Consider the following 25,716-nt stretch of genomic DNA (forward strand, 5'->3'; position numbering starts at 1 on the left):
TTTATTTCTGTTCCTTTATTGTGTAAAGTCCCCCTCTTTGGAACAAACAAAAGTGAATGAATTTCATAAGTGAGCACTTAAAGAAGTAGAGTAAAAACCATGTGTGAGTTTAACAAAATGCTGGTTATAACAAAAACAGATGCAATATAATAGATATTCCTATCCCCGCACAGTCTAATGCTGTCAAACAATAAATTAAACATAAAAAAATGGCAGTGTATTACCAAGGTTCATAAATGTAATAAAAAACAACTATTTCACCTACAACAACTTGGTGGCCTCTTCAGGCAACCGCATATGCCATAGATTCAGAAGTTTACTATGAAATGTGTTAAAAAAAAAAGCAAAAACTGATAAATCTACTGTCCATAAGCAAGCATGTTGATGGACCAACAAACGCTCAAAAAGGTGTGACGTGATTGGATAGCATGCGTTGAAGTCCATTACATGATTGGACAGCCCAACGCTGGTGTCCTCCTTGACTTGATTGGACAACATTGTGCCCACATATACAACTGCCAATAACATTACAATCTCCCTTCTGTAATGGTGCGGCAGAATGTCTCCGGGCACAAATAGGAAATCTCCCTTAGCTGTGGTGGTCAGTGTTCAGAAACTTCAGTACCAACACACTGACTGATTCTGTCTTCAAGTGCTCTTTCTTCACACAATAACTAGTCTAATACACGTGATGGTTCAAGTTGCAGAAGACCTTCCAGGGGTTGACCATAGCCAGATGCCTTCCCGTCCATCTCTGTCTGTTGAGCCCACAGCCCCTCTAAACCGGTGGCTGTCCGTTGTGCCTCAGCCCTGTGTAGGGCCACAGGAGCTGCTGGATGGTCACCCAGGAGTCCCCTGTCCCCACGGGCGCTGCGTCCACGGCCGGCTGCAGCACCAGGCTGGCTAGGAGGGCCAGGAGGCCTGCTAGGACCACTACTAGGGCCAGCCACAGCCACAGTCCCCGGGACCCACTGGCTGCAGACGCAGGCTGGGAGGAGTAGCCTGAACCCGGGGCTGCTGCGGCCTGCTCTGTCAGGATGGGACTGGAGAGAGAGTGGGAGAGAGGGAAAGAGAAGATTTAGAATGGATGCCAAAATAAGATTTAGCCTGGGTTAGGTGAAGCGAAGTTGATGTCTGGATGAGACAGTCAGTCTGCTTTAGCCAGCTGGTCGTCTGTCCGTATTCCCAAAGCAGTGATGTAGCGATGCAGAAACAGACGGGTGCCTAAGTGGCTAAGTTAGGATGGCGTTAGCAGCGTGGACTGACCACCACTTTTAAAGCACTCTGTGTAGCAAACACCTGGTACACAGACAATAGAAAAACAGCACTAAAGCACTGCAGCATGTTGAGCGATGCATGTCTCACATACACTCCCCAGGGCAAACACACACACACACACACAGGGCAGGCAAACACACACACACAGGGCAGGCAGGCAAACACACACAGGGCAGGCAGGCAAACACACACAGGGCAGGCAGGCAAACACACACAGGGCAGGCAGGCAAACACACACAGGGCAGGCAGGCAAACACACACAGGGCAGGCAGGCAAACACACACAGGGCAGGCAAGCGCACACACACACACACACACACACACACACACACACACACACACACACACACACACACACACACACACACACACACACACACACTCTCTCCTGATGGGAATGGATGGAAGAGATTAGAGCTGAAGGAGAGTTCGTTTGAAGCAGAAACACTGAACCGAGACCCACACATCCAGAGACTGCCCGGGCTCAGAGACCAAGGACCAGATTCATAAAGCGTTCGCTCAAGACCAGGTATATTGTTCACACCCGTCTTTCTGCTCAGTCAATCTGGACCAGATGTCTGCTCCCTGGACCTAAAGCAGCACAGCCTGGAAGCCAGATGGGCTTATGATTTAACCAACTGCTTTACATTTGTCAAGCAGTTGGCTGAAGCAGAAAACAGACAGGAATCCAGGCTACAGCATCTAGAACCCTTTTCACACTACTGAGCTAAGCCGAGCTGTACTGCTCTGGCCTCGTTTAGGTATCCACGGTAGTTGGCGAAAGAAAAAAAACTATCTGAGCCAGCACAGTACAGTTGAAGTGGGCACAATGGTGTGAAAAGCATATAAGCCTCAGGAGCAGCAGAGAAGCTATGAAGCCTAACCAGCTACGCAGCAGTAGAAAGCAGTGCTGCCTGGCTGTAGAAGGAAGCAAAACACTAGCGGTTGGTTCACTACTAACGTCTTGTTGGGCATAATCAGGGCGGTGATTTTGTTGCCCAGCTCAGTGAGACTGGACTTCCTCTGAACGGGCACTTCCCTCCTCTCCTCATCTGAAGGGGAGTCTGTGTCGTAGGCAGGCCTGTGGGACGGTGTGGGCATGCACGGTTCACACACACACACAAAAATACATACACACATAGACACTCTGTAATGCATGTTTCACACACACACTTGTTTAACACAACACACCCTAAGGACCCACATTGTTACATACATGCTCAGGGCATGCACACAAAAGCACACAGATACTCTGCAATCAATGTTCCACATGCGCTTGTTATGTACGCAAATTGTTCTCCTGCTGACTACGTTTAACCACAGACTTGTTACATGCATACAGTACACGGTTGGGCAAATTAAATGGGCACAGCAGGCAGAATGTTTGTTTTCAGGTTGAGGTCAAGTGCGACACGCGCGTGTGCTTCTGACACACAGCCGATATCAGCACTTACCCCTTCATCAGCATCACGAGGGAGGGCTCGTCAGTCTCAACCCAAGCCCCGGAGCTAACAAAGCGCTTTAGAGGAGGACGCCCCGAGCTCTTCCCCGTCACATTCCTGTAACCGCGCCACATACATACACAATCCACATGTCACATTCCACACAACACCGGACACAGACTACACAGCCCGCAAGGCATGTTTTAACAAAAGGCCCCTAGATGGAAATTTCTCCTCTCAGAAATCCGAATGGTGTTTGCTTTGCAAAACAGGGTCAAGACTGTTGAAATATTCTTCGAACACTCCCTATTTCCCCCACGGAGTGCTGTAGTCTACCTACCAGGGAGATCTGCGGGTGAGTCTCTCCGCCTCAGTCTCTGTGGTGTCCTGTGCTTTATTGGGCGTGTCAAAATGCATGGGTCCCCCTCCCCCACCGGATCGGGGGATAGCTGCTATGCTGACCCGTCGGGCTGATGCCTGAGGAAAGGAGGAATAGAGAAACAAGACAGTGTACAGACAGTGACTAAAACAGCAGCACATCATATACACTGAGCCTAAACTGACCTACCTTATAGTACGTTGATCCAGATTGTTTCTTGCCTCTGAAATCATCTGAAGGAAACATATTCAGTATTAGAAAGAAACATAAGATAGAGGTGTGTGTGTGTGTGTGTGTGTGTGTGTGTGCGCGTGCGTGTGTGCGTGTGCGTCCCTCACCGGAGTGTGTTCCTCCAGAGTGGGAGCCGAAGGACCTCTCGTTCTGCAGCATGTTCTCCCTCAGCTCAGTGAGCTCAGCGTGTTCCTTAGTGTACATCCTCCTCAGGTTCTCTACATGCTGGACCATTATCTCTACTGCCTTGCCTGTACGAGACTCCTGGAGGGGGAGAGAGAGACATCACACAGACGTCGACCTACACCGTCTACCTAGATGACTCCTCAAAAGAGAGGAGGACAAATCACGCAATTAAATTGTACTGTACCTGGTGTATGGCGCCCAGCATCTCGGAGCGACTGGACACTCTGGTCATGGACTGGATGAGGATGTCCAGGTTCTTCTGAAGTCTCTGGATGATCTCCATAGACTGGTTATCATCCTCACACAGAGGGGCCAGGGCCTGGGAAGAGCAGACACGAGGAAGGTAAAAAAGGAAATTGCATACCCCTCTCACCTGTAGCAGGTCCTGACAGCTACATTTGGACACCTCACTCCTTTGTCTCCCTCTTCAACCTCTCCCTTCTCCCCAGTCCCTCCCTCTCACACATAATCACCTCTCTTAAACTTCTTACCTGTAGTAGTCCCTGGCAACTGGACACCTCCCTCCGGACGTTCTCCTCGGCCAGGTCCCGTGACCTCTCCTCCAGCCTCAGCCTCTTCTCCAGGGTGAACAGGTCACACTTAAAGCCCAGGGACAGGCGCTGGAACTCCGTCTGACAGGTAGACAACACAGCCTTAGCTCTACGATGGTACATACAGAGAGATAGTCAAGAGAAAGAAAATGTTGGAAAGCTTACCACTACCTCAATCTCCTTGTCGTTCGGGAACAGGCTGCAATGAGGAAAACAGAGAGTATCACATTATCGGTCACTAGAAAACAAAGCTATAAGTGTCAGTACCTGAGAGCATTTATATTATTATCTTGCAATGCATCTCTAAAATATGAGGTATTGTACTGTATTGTTGAGTAGCCTACCTGCTTCTGTCACCTACGGTTGAGTCCTCAGAAACAACAGAGGTTTCGACTGGTATGGGACACAGAAACGTAGAGAGAGCAAGAGAAAGAGCTTCATGGTTTAAAACATCCAAACAGTTTGTCTGGCTATTCATCTCTGTTTTACAATAGAAAGAGAGAGATTAGAAAAGCTATAAGTCGACCACACAATGTGACAATTGAATTTTTACTTAAGTCAGTAATTGGACTTATACAATCATCAAAATATTAGGAACGTTATCAGCTGAGGTATCTGGGGTTAACTCACTGTCCTTCTCTGTGGTAACACTGGTTTCACTCAGGTCCTCTTGTACCTTCCCTTCCTCGATGATATCCATACTGTGAGACAGCTCCTGGATGATTGTGGTGAACGTTACACACTCCGTACACACACACACTCTTCCCAGTTCTCGCTCTTATCCTCCGCCTCAGACACACACGATTCTAACGATCTAACAGACTGTATCCAGGAACCGATTGTCACATTATGCAGATCTAGCTAGGTACACTGTAGGACTGTCATTCATTCTGCCCGAGCGCTGTGAAGTGCTTCCCTGTGTAGATAAGCACAGAGTTGACTAAAGTGAAAGAATGTTCACTCCCACACAAGGCAGGAAAGACAACATTTTCTCAATAAGTCAAAAGGTCATGATACTATTTATGCAAAGTTCTCACTATCACAGAGCTCTCATCTCAAATTATTTGTGCACTAATTTTGATCAGAACCCCTTGTAGTGCACTAGGGATTAGGGTGCTATTTGAGACAGGGCGCCATATATCATTAAATAGACAGCTCACCAGTTCCTTCTTGAACTTGCTCCTGAGAACCAGGGAGTCAATTTTGGCTCCTGAGGGGTCAGGCGTCGTAGCATCCCTTGGACCCTGTGATGGGTCAGTGGGTGCAACATTCAGTCCATCCATGGTCTGAGAGCCTACGTCCTCTGCCAGATTGACTGTCCCTGTAGAGACAGTGAAAGGAGTGTTACACACACACACTCTCCCTCACACACAATGTTGGCAGGAGGCCATAGAGCTCTTCTATTTCCTCCTACCTGCCAAGTCCACCTCCACTGTAGGCACCTGCACCACTGACTCCTGTATGCCCTCCTCCTCCTCCTCTAGTACTGGTAACAGGCTGGTGCTGGAACACACACATACGAGCGCTGCAGCAATTCCACCATGCCAAAACAATTGCACAACTTGCCCTTATCACTACCGTGTGCCTCTATTGAAACTAAAAGCAAGAGTAATGTTCTAAACAATTCCAAACAAAGCCAACATTAACCTAACAGAAAATACATCTCAGCACACAGACAGCATATGTCAGAGGAAAGTACACCACTTCCATCATGTAACTAGGACACAACCATGTATACACACACACAAACACTCACCTGTCCTCTGCTAACACTCTCTCAGCCAGCTCGTCCTGGGTTAGCTTCTGAGAAAGAGCGAGAGAGGTGAGAGATAAATGCAGGTGGCCTTGTAACATACTTTCAGCACCATTTGTCAGAGGAAGTTAACGATTAAAAAGAGAAACACGCGCACAATTGCATACCGTACCTGTCCCATGGCATCAGAATGTTATCTCTGCTTGGTACAGTGAATATACAAGGATGGAATGGAGAATGCTCATTTCTTACATAATGTGCTGGTTGGTGGAGAGCCCTGCAGCGGAGTGTGCGGTGTATGTGTGTGTGTCGGGGGCTGCGAGTATGAGTGTTGGACAGAGTGTGGACAACGCATTTACACTGGCAGGGCAGTAAGTAGTGGGGGCGGTAGAATACAACACACACACACTTCAGCTACGTAAGAGTGGAAGTCACTGACTATATAAAGCTGGACACTTGAGCGCAGGGCTATTATACAACTGGTGGGTCTAATCCTGAATGCTGATTGGTTAAAAAAAAAAAAAGGTAAATGGAACGGTGCATAACAACCAAGAGGAGAATGACACTATAAAACCAACCTCAAATCTCACTGCAAAACAGATGAAAGGGATCTGGATCCCTGCTGTTAAACTCTACACAAACCATGTTTATAAACAAAACGGTTATTCAGAAGGGAGGACACGGGACAACCAAAGGCCAATTGATTCATGCAGCAACCAGTCCCCGACATTGCTTAATTAAGCAAACACGGTGTTGAAGTCAAGCAGATTTGGGCAATAACACCAGTCTTCGTTTCCTGCCACTGAATAACTGCCGAAGCTGACGTTACTATGTGTCATGAAGTGTTCATACAGGGATTATAAAGCTTCAAGTGTGTTCAACCACGACAGTCCCAGGAAATACCACAAAAGTCAGTTGCCAGGGATAGTCATTGCGCCACTAGCCTATGTAAAGACTTCACACCAAGTGAAATTGATATTTAGCAATGCTAGAGTAACTTTGTTTGCCAATTACATTTTTGTGAATTGCGAAACAGGCCGCTCATACATCCCGAGCGTTTATGTTCCTCAATTCATTCAGCATATATTTCAGTAGTAGGCGAGGCCTAGGCTGTCAACACAGAGCGCACTCTTCAGTTTGCGAATCATACAGACTTTGTAACGGCAGTCAAACAAAAGTGAAATGACCAAAGTTGCTAAGCTTGCTAGATAACCTCCAACGAATGACATAATATCTCCTATTTGGCTAAATCGAGTTGATGATTACACAAAATTGTCATTTTAATCCATAGAGACGTGAAGGAGAAGCTCATCGGATGTTGATCTCTTCTCGGCTGGGTCCTCATTGGGACCAAAGTTCCTTGTTGTTAAGAGACTCTTTCTGCTCTTGCAGTCGCTAAATACAGAGGCCAACAAGGCAGAGTAAGATAGTCCTGGAGTAAGCAGGTAAGCTCACGAATAACAGAGAAATTAAGAGAGGAAATTTTAAGGTATCTTAAGTTAACGGGAAGCAATTGTTAAATTATTTTAAAATCCCATATCTACTCTCATACCATTTGCTGATCACACGTTCTCTAGCGAAGCTCTCATATGGGCAGCAATAGGAGACAGGGCAGAGAAGCCGGGGAAATGTTCAAACGGTATTTTGACACTTATGAGACGTGCTTTAATAATGAAACCTGTGATGATAACTCTAAACGGCATTCCGTGCAGTCCGGCAGTGTCAATTATGTGCGTGACTTGAATTGATGGCGACTTTGTGTTTAGTAAACATGTTTGGCTTCCATGCAACAACCTGCTTTGATAATGTGCCATTTTATTTTTTGCCAATCTGATGCTGCACATGTATATTTTGTGGAATTGCGTTAGTGCGACATTGTGGGAAAATATTGTCATTTCCTGGTTCTTGTCATATTTTGATTTCCTGAAATGTGAAGAGTGAGACAGTCCTGGGATCCTGGTTACTGTTGTTAACTGGGTTTTAAAAACTCACAAGTCAAACTGTTGATTACTAGCCTACAAAGAGATACATAATTATAATTATAATTAAATCATTTGGTGGGTGCTTATTTCTCCTGTGTTTTTCTCCCCAAGACACTCAAGGTCAGGCATCAATGGCTACCCTTCAGCAATTAGGGTTCACTGCCTTGCTCAATGGCAGACAGATTTTTCACCTGGCTCAGGGATTCAAACTAGCAACCTTTCGGTTCCTGGCCCAATGCTCTAACCGCTAGGCTACCTGTTCTCTCACTACTCTCCAATCTACCAAACTGACAGACAGATCCAGATCTAACTGCTAGGCTACCTGCTCTCACTACTCTCCAGTCTACCAAACTGACAGACAGATCCAGATCTAACTGCTAGCCTACCTGCTCTCTCACTACTCCCCAGTCTACCAAACTGACAGACAGATCCAGATCTAACTGCTAGGCTCCCTGCTCTCTCACTACTCTCCAGTCTACCAAACTGACAGATAGATAGATCCAGCGCTAACCACACCACAGACAGAAGAAACTTGCACTCTCAACTCGATTGGAAGAAATGTGTTGGCTCCCCCTGGAAACATTTCTCACAGGAGTGCCACTCCGCTGTGCCTACACAGAGCAGGAGACTGGAATAACAGAAATAGCATGCCTGTCTCTGCGGATTGAATCACAGCTAACCCCTGTAACAAGACTGAAATAATCAAACACAAACCGTCTCAGAAAATATAGAGAAAGGTTTACAGTAGGCTACACAATGGTATACACGTAAAGATAAAGACTACATTATTACACGGACATAACATATGTGCACAATCTGGAGCTAGGAACCAAATAAGCCATACTTGCCTCTTTTGGCAAAGTGTACAGTGCAGTGATGCAGTGAAGCAATTGGGGCAGAATACTCACACAGGAGTTAGGGACCATGGTCCTCCTCCACCCTAACCCCTTCCTCTCTGGGCACAGCCCTCAGCCGACCAGCCCCTGTCCATACCCCTCCATCCCATCCACAACACCAATGAACAGAGAGATTAAAAGACAGAGGAGAGGGAAAGAGCAAGCGATAGAAAAGGGGAAGTCAAGAGGAGAGAGATGGTGTCACAGTGGCTGTGACTGTCAATGAAGGAAGTTAGTTTCCCCATCCGTAAAATACTTTCTGTGTATTGTACTGACCTGCGCGTCACTCATATTGGTTGAGGTGATGTTGTCCTCGCCTCCTTTTCCTCTTTCACTGCCATCTGTCTGCTGGGGGCTGACCCAGAGAGAAAGGTGAAAAATCAGTGTTTCGCTTGGAGCCCAACCAGAGAAATTATAAATGTTTTGGTGGGTGTTTCTCTCCCTCTCTCTCTCTCTCTCTCAGATAGTAGGAAGCAGCTGGGTTCACTGACTGTGACTGAACCAACCTATGAGAGCGGTTACTGCCCCAGCCCCGATTACAGGTGCATCGTGGGTATGCAAAGTATCGCTAAAGGGGCCCAATTACACAGCCAACATTTCCCTCCTCACAGCTTGGAAAATACTAATTTGACTGGCAAATGTGTCCAGAGGAAGAGTAGCATGCTACAGTGCACTCACACACACCGAAACTACAACTGTACTGTAAAAGCCACTGAGAGCTCTGTTCTCACCTTCCAGTCAGTAAAATGGTCTCATCCATCACAGGGTAAGTGCAGCTGGGGGATACCATCTCAGCCAGCCTGGGGGGTGGACTGTTCCCAGCAGTGACAGTCCTGTCATGTTCTGGTGAGCCAGGCTGAGGTGTGTCTTGAAGAAGAGGCACTATGGTGTCAGGGCTCATTGTATCTGGACAAAAGGGTGAGTAGGAGTCATAAGTGAAATGGCATTGGAGAGGGCCATCCAACTGAATGCCTGAAAATAAATACTAATTTGCTGTAGTTGCAGGCTAGAGTGAGTCAGGGATTGCATGGAGCAGAGAGAGAAAGACTGATCAGAGGGGAGGAAGAGAGGGCGTGATGGAGACAGAGTTGGTCTTACCCAATAGAGAAGAGTGGGAGGGAGGGAGCGGATGCTCCTCGGTGTCAACAGCCTGCTGGTGGGTGTCCTCAGGCCCAAAGCATTCTGGTAGTTTGGCACCCTGAGGCACAACACATACAGATAAGAAAAAATAAAGAGTATGAATATGAATATGATGAACAGACGAGCATCAATACATAACAGCCACCTGTCCATTCAGTTAATGTGAAAGGATGCAGCGATAGACTGGCAAGCAACAATGCCTTTGCTTACCCAACAACAAAGCATAAAAAACAACCTCTTATATCACCTCTGTGACCGTGTGCGTCCCTGTCCATTCCCTATCGATCCGATTAAGTAAGAAAGCTTGACTTCAGAAGATGAGCCATTCTGTCGTGTCTATCTAGAACTAGTGACATTCGCAAATAAGTCCATTTGGTCGTCAAATAAAAGCAAGGTTGTATGAGCTTTGTCATGTGGGAAGAAAGTAAAAAAGTTTGAGAGAGGAAGGTGGAAGGAAAGAGTGTGTTCCAGCCTAGATTGGTCCATGTCCTGTTGTCTACTCACAGAGGTGTGGTTAACACTTTTGCTCCTGTTCCAATACTCTTAAAATGCTTCCTTCCTGTGCTCCTTCCTTGGAGTGGTCACTGATCAGACATGAGAGGACTGGAAAAAGCTACACAAAACCTAAGTGACCAGGATAGATAGGTGATTCATTCAAGGAAGAGGTGAGGGAAGGATACATGTTCAAAGCACTTGAACGGGGCTTATGACCGTTTCCCCTTTTCCTGCCCACCAGCACCAAAGGAAGAAGTGGCCTCTTAAAACTGTCATCGTCATCACATGCACTCCGACGACTACGTAGATCTACATCCCCATTCAAAGCAATGTTCCAAGGTGGGGTTCTACTCAAATGAACACCCATTATTTTTATAATGAAAAACAACCACCAGTCAAACCTTAACAGCGATAGAGCTGTGTTCCATTCACAAAACGCACGACGAGGGCAACCCCTCAAAAACTTGCCTTTTTTGATATGGTTATATAGTTCAGTCTTTTAAGTCTGGAGTGGATAACCACCAAACTAATCCAGAGAATCACTTTAAAGCACACTGACACAGTAAGAGTACATCCACAGTAATAGGTTTTAAAGACTGGCATCTACCTGTGGGGATAGACTGTTCACCCACTGGTCACTGTCTGTTGACGCTGTGGTTTCTGAGAGAAAAAGGCAGAGAGGGGGGTAGAGAGAGGGAGGGAGGGGGAGAGAGAGACAGGAAGGAAGAAGAAAAGCTAATTAGTTAAAGTTGATCAATCATCTCTGTGATATTCAGCTGGGGTCACTGGCAAGGTCAAACTAAGCCCCACCCACTACCATATTGGACCATAATATTAGACCATTAAACTCCCTGTCTGTGTTAGAGTGGGTTTAGAGGCAGTAATAACCACATTCTTTGGGTTCTGGCAGCCAGTGATGCAGGGAGACCACTGGGGATTACTGAACACTTCCACTAGGTTTGAATGACTTTAACACCCGGCCATAGAAGGCTGGGGCCTAGAAGACTTGCCAGCGAACAGCTACACACACACGCACCAGGCTGGGCCGTCTAGGGGCTTTTAACCAGGACACACACACACACACAGGTCCCTATCTGGAGACCCTGGCCATCTATGGCTGTCCTTGCCACAAACCCCAGAGGGCTGTGTGGGTGTCTGGGCCTGATTCTTCAAGGGTGACTGAGTGCTCTGTGACTCCAGGGATTACAGGGGTAATCCACACAGGCTTTTGACGGACTCACTAACCCCTGGTTTACCCACTGTTTCACCCGGCTCAGTAGCCCAGAACCATAGAGAAAGACCTTACAGGAACTCCTGTAAACTCACTAAAATGCAGCCCAATATGGAGTTATAATACGATATCATGATCATTACTAATCTGTGGAATCCTACTCACCTCTCAGATCCTCTCCCTCCACCTGGTCAGGTTCACTTTTTTCCGAGAGAGGAGAGAGAAGGGAGATCCCCCTCAGTCCCCCCTCCTGTCCCTCTCCCCCACCACGGTCCACCTCTCCCCCACCTCCTCCCCCTCTCCAGGCTGATACCCTCTCTCCGTCAGTCTGTCCTCGTCCGTCCTCCCGTCCGTCGGGCCCGTCTCCTGACTCTTGAAGTCCCTGTACGTCTCCACCCCCTCGTTCTTCAGGAAGTCTTGGAGGACAAACTCCTCGTCCCAGTCCAGGTCCTCCCCAGCCTGAGAAAGTAAATAAGCTGAATTAAAACCTGTTCAGGTAATTGATGTAAGGTCAATCAATCCAATCTATTTCTAAAGCATTTTTCACATCAGAAGTTGTCAGAGGTTTTCCAGTAACTCTGCCTAGACACCAAAGAGCACGTGATGGTAAACTGATCTTAGACCTGTGCCTATGGGCGATAGACAAAGGCACTCACAAAATAACATCACAGAATAGGAGAGAGATGAACACAGAATATTTTTTCCTGATCAGAAAGTGTGCAAAGTGTCCACACAGCCTCCCACTCCATCCTTCAGCGTCTCTATTAAACAGCCTCTCCATCTGGATGGAAAACGTACTCCAAAGTTACACAACTACTCACCATCTGAATCAGAGTCCTATTCTCTGCTATGTTCCATGGCTCTCAATGCCTGTGTCCCAACAGTAGCCCAATATCCACTATACCTGACATCTTTCTCGCAGACAAGTTTAGTGAAAAGCTCACTGTTTCCTACAACAATATATTCTAGACATTCAAAAGCTACATGTCATCTGTGGCGCACAGGGGACACCACCTCTTCCCCCATGTCGCCCCATCTCTCAATTAGTCCTACCTGTGGATCATCAGGGTCAGGGGTTTCACAGCTAGCCTCACTGCTGTCCTGTCTACCTCGTCCCTCCCTCCATCTCTGTATCCTTCCCTCTCCCTCCTACCTGTGGGTCTTCGTCGGGGGTCTGGCAGCTGGCCTCCCTGCTGTCCCCCGGGGTATTTAGCTGGTCCAACTCGTCACGCAGCTGCTGCTTCTGATTCTCCTGCTCCTGAACCCTGCATGGCCGGACCCACGTAAATTACACACATATTTGCACAGAGACATGTGAAGCAACACCCCCCCCCCCATCAGTCTACCCTAAAGTCAAAGATAAAATGGTCACGAGCCACAAATACTTCTGAAACCATGGCAATCGTGCATCCAGTGACTACAAAGCAAATGAACAGATTCATCACTCTCACCCAGCCCATTGACAGCGTATTGAAGGGTCCATAACATAACATACTGTACCCAATCCGCAGGCCCATGCAGTGTCCCATGCTGCTGTTGCCCAGCCTGTACGAGGATGGCAGGAGCTCTGGAGAGCCCCTAACTCCCAGTATCAGACAGCTCCTAACACCCAGTCCAAGAGTAGTCCAGAGTAGTTTAGAGGGCCTGTGCACAGCTGGCTAGCCCAGACAACGTTCCCACAGCCTGGCCTGATAACGGCCCCCCCTCCCCCTTTTATCCTCCAGAGCAGGGCGGCTGTGTGGAACGGGCCCACGTGGCAGTGAGGCAGCTACAGACAGAGAGCCATACTGGGCCAGGACCCAACCACTACTTAGACAGGTTAGAGGTCACCCAGACAGACCCAGAGCACAGAGAAGCAGACAAATATGACCAGATTCCTCCCTAGATCCCTCCTGCCACAGGGTAGTATCTTAGACAATGACAGCCCCTCCCTCCACACTGTAAACCCTCTCTTATACAAGACCCGCAAAACCTACTTGACCAGTGAGAGAAGAGCAGCACCAGTTCCTCTTGACCCTCACTTCCAACAGGCACACACACACTCAACCCCCACTCACCTGACTGACAGGTGTAGTATCTCAGTGCGGGACCTCCTTATGTTGCTGGCCATCTTGATCAGTTCTTTCTCCAGGGAGTCGGTGTACTGGTCCAACTGCTCCAGGCTGAGGCCCCACTCCGACCTCCTCTGATCCAGCTCAGACTGCACCGCCTGGGGGGGGGGGAGAAAGGGCAGGGAGTCAGCCTCTTTCTGGAGCTGCTGGGTCTCCGGCAGTCAGACCGATAGTCTATCCAGCAGTACTAGACATACAGTAAAGTGTGTCCATCTCTTAGTCACAGTCAGTGACACTACTGCACTCACTCTTTACCCATGAAGAATGTTTACTGTGGACGTGTCTGACGAATGCAGATTGGAGAGAGAAAGGAGGTGGGAGAGAGGAAAGGGAGTGAAGAGAGTGACAGGGAGGGAGAGAGGGGGAATGAAAAAGAGAGACAGAGGGGGGCAGAGGGAGGTGACAAAGAGAGAACGAGAGAGCAGGAAGAGGAGGGGAGAGCGTGCGCGTGTGTGTGTTGAGAGAGACTGCATTTACTCTACAGCACACTAAGCCGCACAGCATTAATAGGCATTGATGGGCTAGAGATAGTTATATAACATTGTAGATTAGAGATCTCTGGAGAGAAGACAGAGAGAGACAATGGCCATATTATGTAATCTTATAAAAACTACGAGCAGAGAGAGTCCTATTCAGCTCCAAACTCCTCCCTACATTGAACTCAGTAGGGTGCATCTCAATAGCCTAATTGCTCTTTTCCTTGTCTCATTTCCTGTATCTGCATTCTGCACTGATCTGAAAGAACAGGATAAGTGAAAAGCAATATGATGGAAAACCAAAATGGATTTGCTTTCTTCTCTTGCATCTCTGAACCTAGAGAAACGCCAACCTCCGCTTTGGCACACATTTTTGACCCCCAGCATGCCTATGCACAGACAAACACCTACACACACAGGAGAATATGGAGAGTTCTCTGGTACAGAGTGACTCAGTAACATCCTCCTCTACCATCGGGCTAGATAGCGGGTTGATACACCCACTCTAATGGCTCTCTAGTGTGTGTGTGCGAACGCACGAGAGAGAGAGAGAGATCAAGATAGCGTGTGGGTGGGTGTGGATGCCCCTCACCTGCAGTCTGGGGTCGTTACTAGCCCCTGGTCCTCCATAGTGGTGTATGAGTCCTCTGAGTGTTGACAAGACGGAGAGGCCCTCGTCCTTAAAATCTCTCTTCTGAAAACAAACAGAAAAACATGTGTTTCAGGCGTAACTACTTTAAGTATTAATCAAATTCAGTTTGCTATGGAAGAAAATTAGTAATGTATCTACACCGCATAGTCAAAGAACAATGACATCATAGACGCACAAAAAGTCATTTTCTCCATGCACACTGCTTTTAAAATGTGCTGGTTAGATACCAGTCCCTGCATAGTGTATTGAGTGCATAATTAGGACAGTAAGGGCTGAAGATATCTAATGAATTATCAGGACTGCTGTATCTATAGTGTACAATTGGGACAATGTCTGCTGTATCTACTGTATAGAGTACCAGTTTGTTGACGAGGCTCTTGAACTCCAGGGACATCTGGTCAGGTGTGGGGCCCTGCAGGAGCAGTAACACCTCCCTGTCCAGAGTCTCATCTAGCGCAGATGCAAAGCTCAGCGGCGACACACACTCCGCACCCTGGAAATAAAACAACACGACTTGGTCATTAACCCTGAAGGGGATAGGCTGATGGTGTCAGTATACTACAGCCTAATAGGGTCCCTGGAGCTGATGTTTTGGGTGAATACAGTGGGGTTGGTCCTCGAAGGTGTGAGCATACTCAAACAGAGAGAGCGGGTGTTCAACTCACAGGCCGCAAACATGGAACGAGGGGATATATTTAACTGACCTCCAGAGGTGTTTGAGCAAGGGCCAGTTCTGTCTGCAGGGATCCTGAAGTGCTCTGGTTCAACCTGTACGCCATCGACAGGGAGAGACCTGCACTGCAAGAGAGAGATAGAGGGAGCGAGAGCGAGGGAGCGAGAATGCAAAGAGACAGAATTGAGAAAGGATAAAAAAAAGAATGTCATTCCACAGAGAAAAGACTGCTTCACGGCAGAGAGAGAGAGAGCAAACCAAACAGAACAAAATATGAATACAAAAGGACAACAGAGAGAATACACATCATTCCCCAATCCTGCTACTAGAATAGTCCAAGGCGCCATCTCTAGTACAGTGTACTTACACTGCCAAGTCTGGCTGCATCATGTGCATCTGTCTCTCCAGCTTGGTTTTGTCTGCTCTCAACAGCTGTCAGAGACAACAACAGACATCAAACACGGTTAGATAACAACACTACTGCTGCAGCTAATACATATTCACTGCAGCTGACAGATAGACATGGATAATCACAGTGCTCTGCTGAGAGAGAGACAGAAATACTTTTAATACCCCCTTTTCACCCCAATTTCGTGGTATCCAATTGGTTGTTACGGTCTTGTCTCATCGCTGCAACTCCCGTATGGAACCGGGAGAGGTGAAGGTCGAGAGCCATGCGTCCTCTGACAATGCCCACTTAACCCAGAAGCATCCATGTGTCGGAGGAAACACCGTGCACCTGGCAACCGTGTCAGCATGCACTGCGTCCGGCCCGCCACAGGAGTCGCTAGTGTGCGATGGGACAAGGCCATCCCTGCCGGTCAAACCCTCCCCTAACCCAGACTACGCTGGGCTAATTGTGCACCACCCCATGGGTCTCCCTGTCGCGGCCCGGCTGCCACAGAGCCTGGACTCGAACCCACAATCTCTAGTGGCACAGCTAGCACTGCGATGCAGTGTCTTAGACGACTGCGCCACTCGGGAGGCCTGACAAATACTTTTGCAGAGCTCTCTGGTCGGCAGTTCAGAGCAGTGGGTTACAGTGTTGTCGCTTGTACCCATCCACTCCTTTATGATCTGGTGCATGGGAGTAGTGGCTAAGGGGATATTTGGGATAGGGTAATGATTTCCAGACAGCCTCCTCACCTCTGTGACCGACGAGTACTCCACCACGGCACCCTTCAGCTCCTCAATCTGTCTGCACTTCTGTAGAGGGGCGACAACACGACAGCAATATTCTTGATTTTCATCAACAATATCATATTTCCCCCAGGACAATGTCTCGGAAACGTTCTGAATGTACGGTCATATGAATGAACAGATCAAAAAATGTTAAGATCAGAAGGCCCTGAAGCCTGGGTTATTACTGATCTCAGGACCCAATCTACAATGAGACTTTCGCTTTGTACAGCCGTGTTACCATGGCGAATGTAGGGGACAACACAGCTACAATAATGATACAGCTTTATTCATTACTGAACAGATACTGAACAAAAGTACTGGAAAGAAAATATTTGTTTTTTTATTCAGATGATACTGACCTGGAGTATGAGGGATTCCTTTTCACTCACGACCGCATCGAAGGAATGGTTTTGGACCTGTGGATGAGAGAACAGACACTCCACCATGACACCGCTGGCACTCATCCAGGACACAGACAGACCAATCAGAAGCAGACGTTGGGATCACTTTGATCCTAAAAGGCCAATTACGTACGTCCATAGCACTGCACTCCAGGTCTTTTCAGAAGACCATGAAAGGCAAAACAAACATAAACACAGCCTTTACTTTACTTCTAGGTGCAGTTGACCAGAAACAGATTGCTAAGAAGCATTCTAAACGGAGAACCTTAATTGAAAGTGATTTTTGTTGTCGTTGTCGAGAACTAGGCTTAATCTGTTTCCAGGAAACCGCTTTCCAGTTGCCGACCTTGAATGGCTTATTCCCTCGACGGTACAATAGCTTGTTCACTTTTGTTCACTGCAGACACACAACAGTTATGTGGACCCACCTGCAGCTCAGCGTTTAGGTCACACAGTTCAATCATCCTCTTCTGGAGGTCATCCATCTCCATGGTGACCTTGATGTTCTAGTCCAAAAGGTAGAGGGGGGTAGGAGGAGGGAGAGATGAGTAATTCTACCCAAAAGAGATGGCTTATTTTACCCGACCATGTCACCTAACAGCAGGACAAGGTACATAAGACTAGATAGCTATGGAATGGCATTTCCTAAATCGGTGTTTCCCAACCCTGGTCCTCCAGTACTCCCAACAGTACACATTTATATTGTGACACATCAGAGTCATCTTGTCAACTAATCGTCAAGCCCACAATTAGTTGAATGGGGTGTGTTTGTCAAGGGCTACAACGAAACTGTGTACCGTTGGAGGTACTCGAGGACCAGGGTCGGGAAACACTGTCCTTGATCCTGGGAAAACAGCAGAGGGGGAAGTTCCCAGGGGAAGCAGGTCGTCCTGCTGCTTCGTTGTTGTGTCGCCCTAGTAGCCACTTCACTGATCAATGACACCGATTGGTCGGAAAGCACACTCCTGATGACTTGCCACCAAATCCATCTCTCATTAAAGGAATGACAACCACATGGAAGCACTTGAGGCACCTTCTAGATGCCTCCGATTAAATACATGATAAAGTAATGAAATGACCCAGGATCAATGTAGATCTTGCCGAAAGGGGTTCTGTGTGCAGAGAGAAAGGTATCCAGTACAGTACCTCATCCTGAAGACAGCTTATCTTTGCAATCAGACTCTGGTTCTCTCTCTCCTGTTGGGGAGATGTTGGGTTAGTATATGGCTCTGGACATTGTATTGTGTATTGTAGTTGCATACAGGTAACTGCCAAATGAAACACCATAACGAGCCAGCTTCAGTGCACCTTGGCATAGATTCTACAAGTGTCTGGCACACTATTGGAGGGATGCGACACACTTCTTCAACGAGAAATTCCATAATTTGGTGTTTTGTTGGTTGTGGTGGAAAATGCTGTCTCAGGCGCTGCTCCAGAATCTCCCTTAAGTGTTCAATTGGGTTGAGATCTGGTAACAGATTTTTAAAAATCAAACCTTTATTTAATTAGGCAAGTCAGTTAAGAACAAATTCTTGTTTACAATGACGGCCTACCGGGGAACTGCAGATGAACTGCCTTGTTCAGGGGCAGAACGACAGACCTTGTCAGCTCGGAGATTTGATCCAGCAGCCTTTCGGTTACCGGCCCAACGCTCTAACCACTAAGCTACCTGCCATGACATATGGTTAAAATCGTTTTCATTCTCATCAAACCATTCAGTGACCACTCGTGCCTTGTGAATGGGGGCATTAGGAACCACACCTGTGTGGAAGCACCTGTTTTCAATATACACTGAACAAAAATATAATGTAAAGTGTTGGTCCCATGTTTTATGAGCTAAAAATAAAAGATCCCATAAAATGTTCCATTCCCATGTATTTGTCTCAAATGTTGAGCACAAAATTGTTTACATCCCTATTAGTGAGCATTTCTCCATTGCCAAGATAATCACTCCACCTGACAGGTGTGGCATATCAAGAAGCCGATTAAACAGCATGATATTACATAGGTGCACCTTGTGCTGGGGACAATAAAAGGCCACTGAAATGTGCCGTTTTGTCACAACACAAGTTGAGAGTGCATGCAACTGGCATGCAGACTGCAGGAATGTCCACCAGAGCTTTTGCCAGAGAATTGAATGTTAATTCCTCTACCATTAGCCGCCTCCATCGTTTTAGTGAATTTGACAGTACGTCCAACCGGCCTCACAACCACAGACCACGTGTAACAATGCCAGCTCAGGACCTCCACATCCGGTATTTTTCACCTGCGGGTCATCTGAGACCAAACACAGACAGCTAATGAAACTGTGGGTTTGCACAACCGAAGAACGTCTGCACAAACCTTTTCAGGGAAGCTCATCGGAGTGCTCGTAGTCCTCACCAGGGTGTTGACCCGACTGCAGTTCGGTGCCGTAACCAACTTCAGTGGGCAAATTCTCACCTTTTTGATGACCACTGGAACGCTGGAGAAATGTGCTCTTCACGGATGAATCCCTGTTTCAACTGTACCGGGCAGATGACAGACAGTATGGCGTTGTGTGGGCGGGGTGTTTGCTGACATCAACATTGTGAACTGAGGGCCCCATGGAGGAGATGGGATTATGCTATGGGCAGGCGTACTGTAAGCTATGGACAACGAACACAATTGCATTTTATCGATGGCAATTTGAATGTACAGAGACACAGTGACGAGATCCTGATGCTCATTGTCATGTCACTCATCAGCCGCCATCACCTCATGTTTCAACATAATGCACGGCCCCATGTCGCAAGGACATGTACACAATTCCGGGAAGCTGAAAATGTCCCAGTTCTTCCATGGCCTGCATACTCAGACATGTCACCCATTGAGCAAGTTCGGGATCCTCTGGATCGACGTGTACAACCGCGTGCTCCAGTTCCCGCCAATATCCAGCAACTTCGCACAGCCATTGAAGAGGGGGACAACATTCCACAATCAACAGCCTGATCAACTCTATGCGAAAGAGATGTGTCTCGCCGCATTAATGGTGTCACACTAGATACCGACTGGTTTTCTGATCCACGCCCCCTGCCTTTTCTTTAAGGTATCTGTGACCAACAGATGCATATCTGCATTCCCAGTCATATGAAATCCATAGATTAGGGCCTAATGAATTTATTTTAAATCGACTGATTTCCTTATATAAACTGTAACTCTGTAGAATCTTTGAAATTGTTGCATGTTGCGTTTTGTTCAGTGTCGATGGTTGAATAGCATAACAGTGGAGATGGTGTGTGTATATATACCATATGTTTGCACTGAGCCGAGGCCCTGGCTCTGCCCTCCTCTGTACAGCTCAGACTCATCTTCATCTCCTCCACCTCATCCTTCAACATCTTTTCCTTCTGGGCCAGCTGCTGGCCTCTACAGGGGGGAGAGGGGGACATTATAATTGGGGATGTGTGTGTGTGTGTGTGTGTGTGTGTGTGGCCTAATAGGAGGTTAAATTAAGGATAATTGAATGGGAAGATAGGCATTTTAAAAAGTGCATGTGTGACCGTGTGTGTCTGCATCTGTTGGTGTGTGTGTGTACAATCCTTACAGTCTGGCCTGTGACTTGAGCTCCTCGTTCTCCTCTGCTAGTTTCTGGTTATGGTCCTCCATGGTCTCCACGCTCTGCTTCAGCTTCCTCACCTCCTGCTGAAGCTTCTGGTTACTGAACTGCAGGTCGGACACACAGAACACCAGGTCTGACGTCTCACTGGGGAGGAATACACACAACAACAGACAACAGGGTAAAACACGGTTAGTCAAATGTAGAAATTGGACAATGTCACGCACGCACACCCGAAGGTTACTTACAGATCTGCTCGTGACACCTCCCCTCCGAATGCCTCCAGACTGCCTGAGGTCATGTTCAGCAGGACAGACCTCTTCGCTAATGGAGAGAAGACAGAGAGAGATGAGTGAGAGAAGGAGAGAAATTATCTATGTTTAGAGAACTTGGGGGAGAACTTGCACAATTGGTGGCTGACTAAATACTTTTTTACCCCACTGTATTTCTTTCATCACATTCCCAGTGGGTCAGAAGTTTACATACACTCAATTAGTATTTGGTAGCATTGCCTTTAAATTGTCTAACTTGGGTCAAACATTTCAGGTAGCCTTCCACAAGCTTCCCACAATAAGTGAATTTTGGCCGATTCCTCCTGACAGAGCTGGTGTAACTGAGTCAGGTTTGTAAGCCTCCTTGCTCGCACATGCTTTATCAGTTCTGCCCAAATTTTCTATAGGATTGAGGTCAGGGCTTTGTGATGGCCATTCAAATACCTTGACTTTGGTGTCCTTAAGCCATTTTGCCACAACTTTGGAAGTATGGTCATTGTCCATTTGGAAGACCCATTTGCAACCAAGCTTTAACTTCAATTGCTTCAATATATCCACTTAATTGTCCATCCTCATGACGCCATCTATTTTGTGAAGTGCACCAGTCCCTCCTGAAGCAAGGCACCCACACAACATGATGCTGCCACCACCGTGCTTCACGGTTGGGAGGGTGTTCTTCAGCTTGCAAGCCTCCACCTTTTTCCTCCAAACATAATGGTCATTATAGCCAAACAGTTCTACTTTTGTTTCATAAGACCAAAGGACATTTCTCCAAAAGGTACGATCTTTGTCCCCATGTGCAGTTGCAAACCGTAGTCTGGCTTTTTAATGGCGGTTTTGGAGCAGTGGCTTCTTCCTTGCTGAGCAGCCTTTCAGGTTACGTCGATATAGTACTTGTTTTACTGTGGATATAGATACTTTTGTACCTGTTTCCTCCAGCATCTTCACAAGGTCCTTTGCTGTTGTTCTGGGATTGATTTGCACTTTTGGTATCAAAGTACGTTCCTCTCTAGGAGACGTTCTCTAGGAACGTGTCTCCATCCTGAGCGGTATGACGGCTGCGTGGTCCTATGGTGTTAATACTTGCATACTATTGTTTGTACAGATGTACGTGGTACCTTCAGGCATTTTGAAATTGCTCCCAAGGATGAACCAGACTTGTGGAGGTCTACAACATTTTTTCTGAGGTCTTGGCTGATTTCTTTTGATTTCCCATGATGTTAAGCAAAGAGGCACTGAGTTTGAAGGTAGGCCTTGAAATACATCCACAGGTACATCTCCAAATGACTCAAATTAAGTCAATTAGCCTATCAGAAGCTTCTAAAGCCATGACATTATTTTCTGGAATTTTCCATCCAAGCTGTTTAAAGGCACAGTCAACTTAGCGTATGTAAACTTCTGACCCACTGGAATTGTAATACACTGAATTATAAGTGAAATAATCTGTAAATAATTATTGGAAAAATGACTTGTGTCATGCACAAAGTAGATGTCCTAACCGACTTGCCAAAACTAAAGTGTTTTAACAAGAAATTTGTGGCGTGGTTGAAAAAGGAGTTTTAATGACTCCAACCTAAGTGTATGTAAACTTCCGACTTCAACTGTATATGTCTGTGTCAACTCACTTGACAAGTTGACACGGAGTCTGACAGACTACATGTCTGTGTCAACTCACCTGACAGGTTGACACGGAGTCTGACAGACTACATGTCTGTGTCAACTCACCTGACAGGTTGACACAGAGTCTGACAGACTACATGTCTGTGTCAACTCACCTGACAGGTTGTCACGGAGTCTGACAGACTACATGTCTGTGTCAACTCACCTGACAGGTTGACACGGAGTCTGACAGACTACATGTCTGTGTCAACTCACCTGACAGGTTGTCTCGGAGTCTGACAGACTCTTGAGTCAGGTCCTCTGGTGTGTCGTCCCTGTAGTTGTGGTGAAGACAAGGAGAGGACACCCAGAAACATGACATTACACAGTCACAATATCCCAGGCTTACTTACACACACAGCCAGGAATGCAGAGGTTAATGTATCGGTTACCACACTAAAAGTGGCAAAAGCTTATCTAACAGACAAGCTCTTTGATAAGAATATTCGGCTGCAAAAATTGGTATCCATTTGCCCTTGCAACAGAACACCTGAATTAGAACACAGCGCCCTCTACAGGAAAATGTGGGACAAGATGACAGGCACTGCTATGTAGTGCACTACGTTTGACCAGAGCCCTGGTTAAAAGTAGTGCACTATAAAAAAGGGAAGAATGCCATTTGGGGGACACAGAAAAACACTCCAGTACTCATTCTTTCTGCAGTCATCTATCCACTCCTTCATGATGGCGTGGTAGGTGTCCAGGTCTATGGAGACATCTTTGTGCTCCGGATCCAGCATATTACACAGGTCCTCCAGCCCACTGTCCTCAGAACCACGGCTGGTGGTGTGGCGCAGGTAGTCCACGATACAAGACACGTACACCTTACCTGAAGGAGCAGGAGGGGGCCAGGTTACTGCCTTTACCATAGTAATTTACTGGGTTACTGTGGTCAGTCTGTTGACTAGCATGGGAAGGGACCTCCCAAGGCCCGGGCATCATAGCAATCTCCTTCCTCCGCCTGAGGTTCTTCAGTAAAAGCTTTCAGTAAACAAAACAGGACAGTAAAGAGAACCACCCACAGGGAATCTAGAGCACCTATACCACGTCATTGACTGCTTCAGAAACAAAGAAAAGAAAGCAGACTTGGCTACACCCCAGTGGAGCAAATTATTGACTGCCTTTTTTACAAAACATTATCACAGTGAGTGTGTGTATGAGACTGTGCCTCCTACTGTGTGTGTTCGATACTGTGAGTCTGGATAGAAGAGTGTGTACTTCACAATGTGCTAGATTCGATATTCCCAGTGTACTTCTGTGTTCAATATATATTGGATACTTTGAGAGTTCAGTACTGTATGTGAGTGAGTGCGTACCTCTGCGCTGGGTGTCACAAGCGTGGAAAATGGTGTCTAGTAAATCCTCTTCGCAGATCAGACTGACCTCAGCCATCTCCTTTTGGTTCTCAGGGGACATGGCTCCTACACACACACACACACAAACACACACACACACACACGTTCTGTAACTACACTGGCCAATCGCCAATCCATCAACAGACATTAGCGGCCAAGAAACATGATTGCTCTGTCAGTTGCATAACTTTCCTTGAGGCAAGATAATAAAATGTACATCATGTGTGTGACATAAGAGATGGCAAATGGAAAGGAGTGTGTGAGAGGCCTGAGGAATGCTGTGATCAATAATCCACCATTGATATCATTGTTCACTGAGAACTGAGCAGTGCTTTCATAGTCCCACAGTGAGTGTGTGTATTCCCCTTACCATCTCCCATGGACAGTCTCTTGACAACCAGGGCTGGGTAAGGCAGCTCACTCTGCAGCAGGTTGGCAGTGGCGTCCGAAGAGCAGAAGTTAAGGTTATAGGACAGCAGGCTATGTGCAGGTGTGTGAGTTTGGGACAGAGATGGGGTCCTGTGCCTCTCACTGCAGTCAGACCCTGTCCCCTCCTCAGGCTGAGTAAACTGGGGACCATGAGAGAAGCTAAAACCCGTGTCTCCAGTCTGGACAGCTGGGGTGGAGCAGATCCTCTGCCATCCTCTCCCTTGCCCTCCTAACCCCACCCCTACCCCCCTCCACTCCCCGGGATTACTGGTGAGTGTGAAAGTAGAATTGACTGGGGTTGGGGGGTTCATGGTGGGATTGGGACAGTGGGAGCTCCTGGGAAGCTGGGATGAACCCTTGGGGGTTAACAGCCCCTCCCTCTCGCGCTTCTTCATGATAACTTCCAGGTTGCGGTGCAAGCCGGACTGGGGGCTGTCGTAACTGCTGGAAGTGAATTTTGGGATCTGGAAGGACGAGGAGGGGTTAACCTCACGGTCGTGCCGCTGGATGGTCTGCAGCTTACGACAGATGCTGTCAACAGGGTTGTGGCGTTGACGATGGGTCACTCCAAGGTCCATGCTGGAGCAGGGGGTGACAACAGGACAAGAGCTAGAGAGGGGAGAGGCTGTCATTGGAGACCGACCGTCATTGTAAATATTAATTTGTGCTTAATTGACCTGCCTGGTAAAATAAATAATTAAAAAGGAGACCGGCATGGTGAAAGGAGAAGAATTATACTGATAGTCCATCACACCACATACTTCAAGTTCATCACATTTCAGACATCCCAAATAGACTAGTTGTTGATCTAGGTTGTTGTAGTCTATCTTTCTTGTGTGTAGACTATAGGGTCATAGTTTTTAAATGGGAGCAACAGAGAACAGCACACCAGCAGTCTACCTGGATAAAAATAACGAGCTTACTTGAGCCACTAACTGAAAGGACACTTATTATTAAATCAAATATTCTGTAAACTAACAAATGTTTCTAAAAACATGAAACTAACAAGAGTGATTGTTACCCTAACATATATTTTGTTGACAAGACAAAAATGTTGTTGCCTTGTGTTATGCAAAATAGCATAACAACGACTACCATGAATAATTGACGCCAATTTTCTTTTCATTTTTTCAATAAATATGAACGACAGACTGTCGTAGTTTATACTTGGATTTTGATGTAGGCTACTAACCCCTCTTTACCGTGTAGCCTATCTTTTGTCAACGTAAATAGTCCTCGTTGAAGTCTCAATTCGCTTGATAAAGCCTTCAAAGTCAAACCACACTCGGGAAATCAATCAAAGCGCTTGAGCGACGTGAACGCAATTTGAAAGGGACGAGGTAGATCCCTCAACTAAAACCAAGCC

The 25,716-nt window shown here is 47.0% G+C and overlaps 1 protein-coding gene across 1 annotated transcript; it reads right to left on the reverse strand.

Moving 5' to 3' along the window:
• LOC118392561 (inositol 1,4,5-triphosphate receptor associated 2-like) lies at positions 1-25,716 on the reverse strand. The gene is made up of 38 exons (XM_052460684.1): positions 25,543-25,716; positions 24,292-24,959; positions 23,883-23,987; positions 23,215-23,395; positions 22,783-22,841; positions 20,884-20,959; positions 20,624-20,782; positions 20,328-20,445; positions 18,205-18,255; positions 17,487-17,564; positions 17,017-17,073; positions 16,622-16,681; positions 15,843-15,907; positions 15,507-15,600; positions 15,161-15,295; positions 14,743-14,844; positions 13,621-13,772; positions 12,717-12,828; positions 11,857-12,022; positions 11,729-11,824; positions 10,940-10,992; positions 9,796-9,895; positions 9,429-9,603; positions 8,974-9,052; positions 5,823-5,869; positions 5,481-5,569; positions 5,227-5,387; positions 4,697-4,781; positions 4,411-4,459; positions 4,238-4,265; positions 4,007-4,147; positions 3,700-3,834; positions 3,437-3,593; positions 3,288-3,331; positions 3,060-3,196; positions 2,732-2,836; positions 2,239-2,358; positions 1-1,043 (listed from the first exon to the last, which is right to left on the reverse strand). Exons 2-38 carry the CDS (start codon positions 24,926-24,928, stop codon positions 779-781), a joined length of 4,473 nt encoding a protein of 1,490 aa, XP_052316644.1. The 5' UTR covers positions 24,929-24,959; positions 25,543-25,716; the 3' UTR covers positions 1-778.

The sequence above is a fragment of the Oncorhynchus keta genome, chromosome 13 (genome assembly GCF_023373465.1).
Source record: "Oncorhynchus keta strain PuntledgeMale-10-30-2019 chromosome 13, Oket_V2, whole genome shotgun sequence".
In the NCBI taxonomy this organism is placed as follows: Eukaryota; Metazoa; Chordata; class Actinopteri; order Salmoniformes; family Salmonidae; genus Oncorhynchus; species Oncorhynchus keta.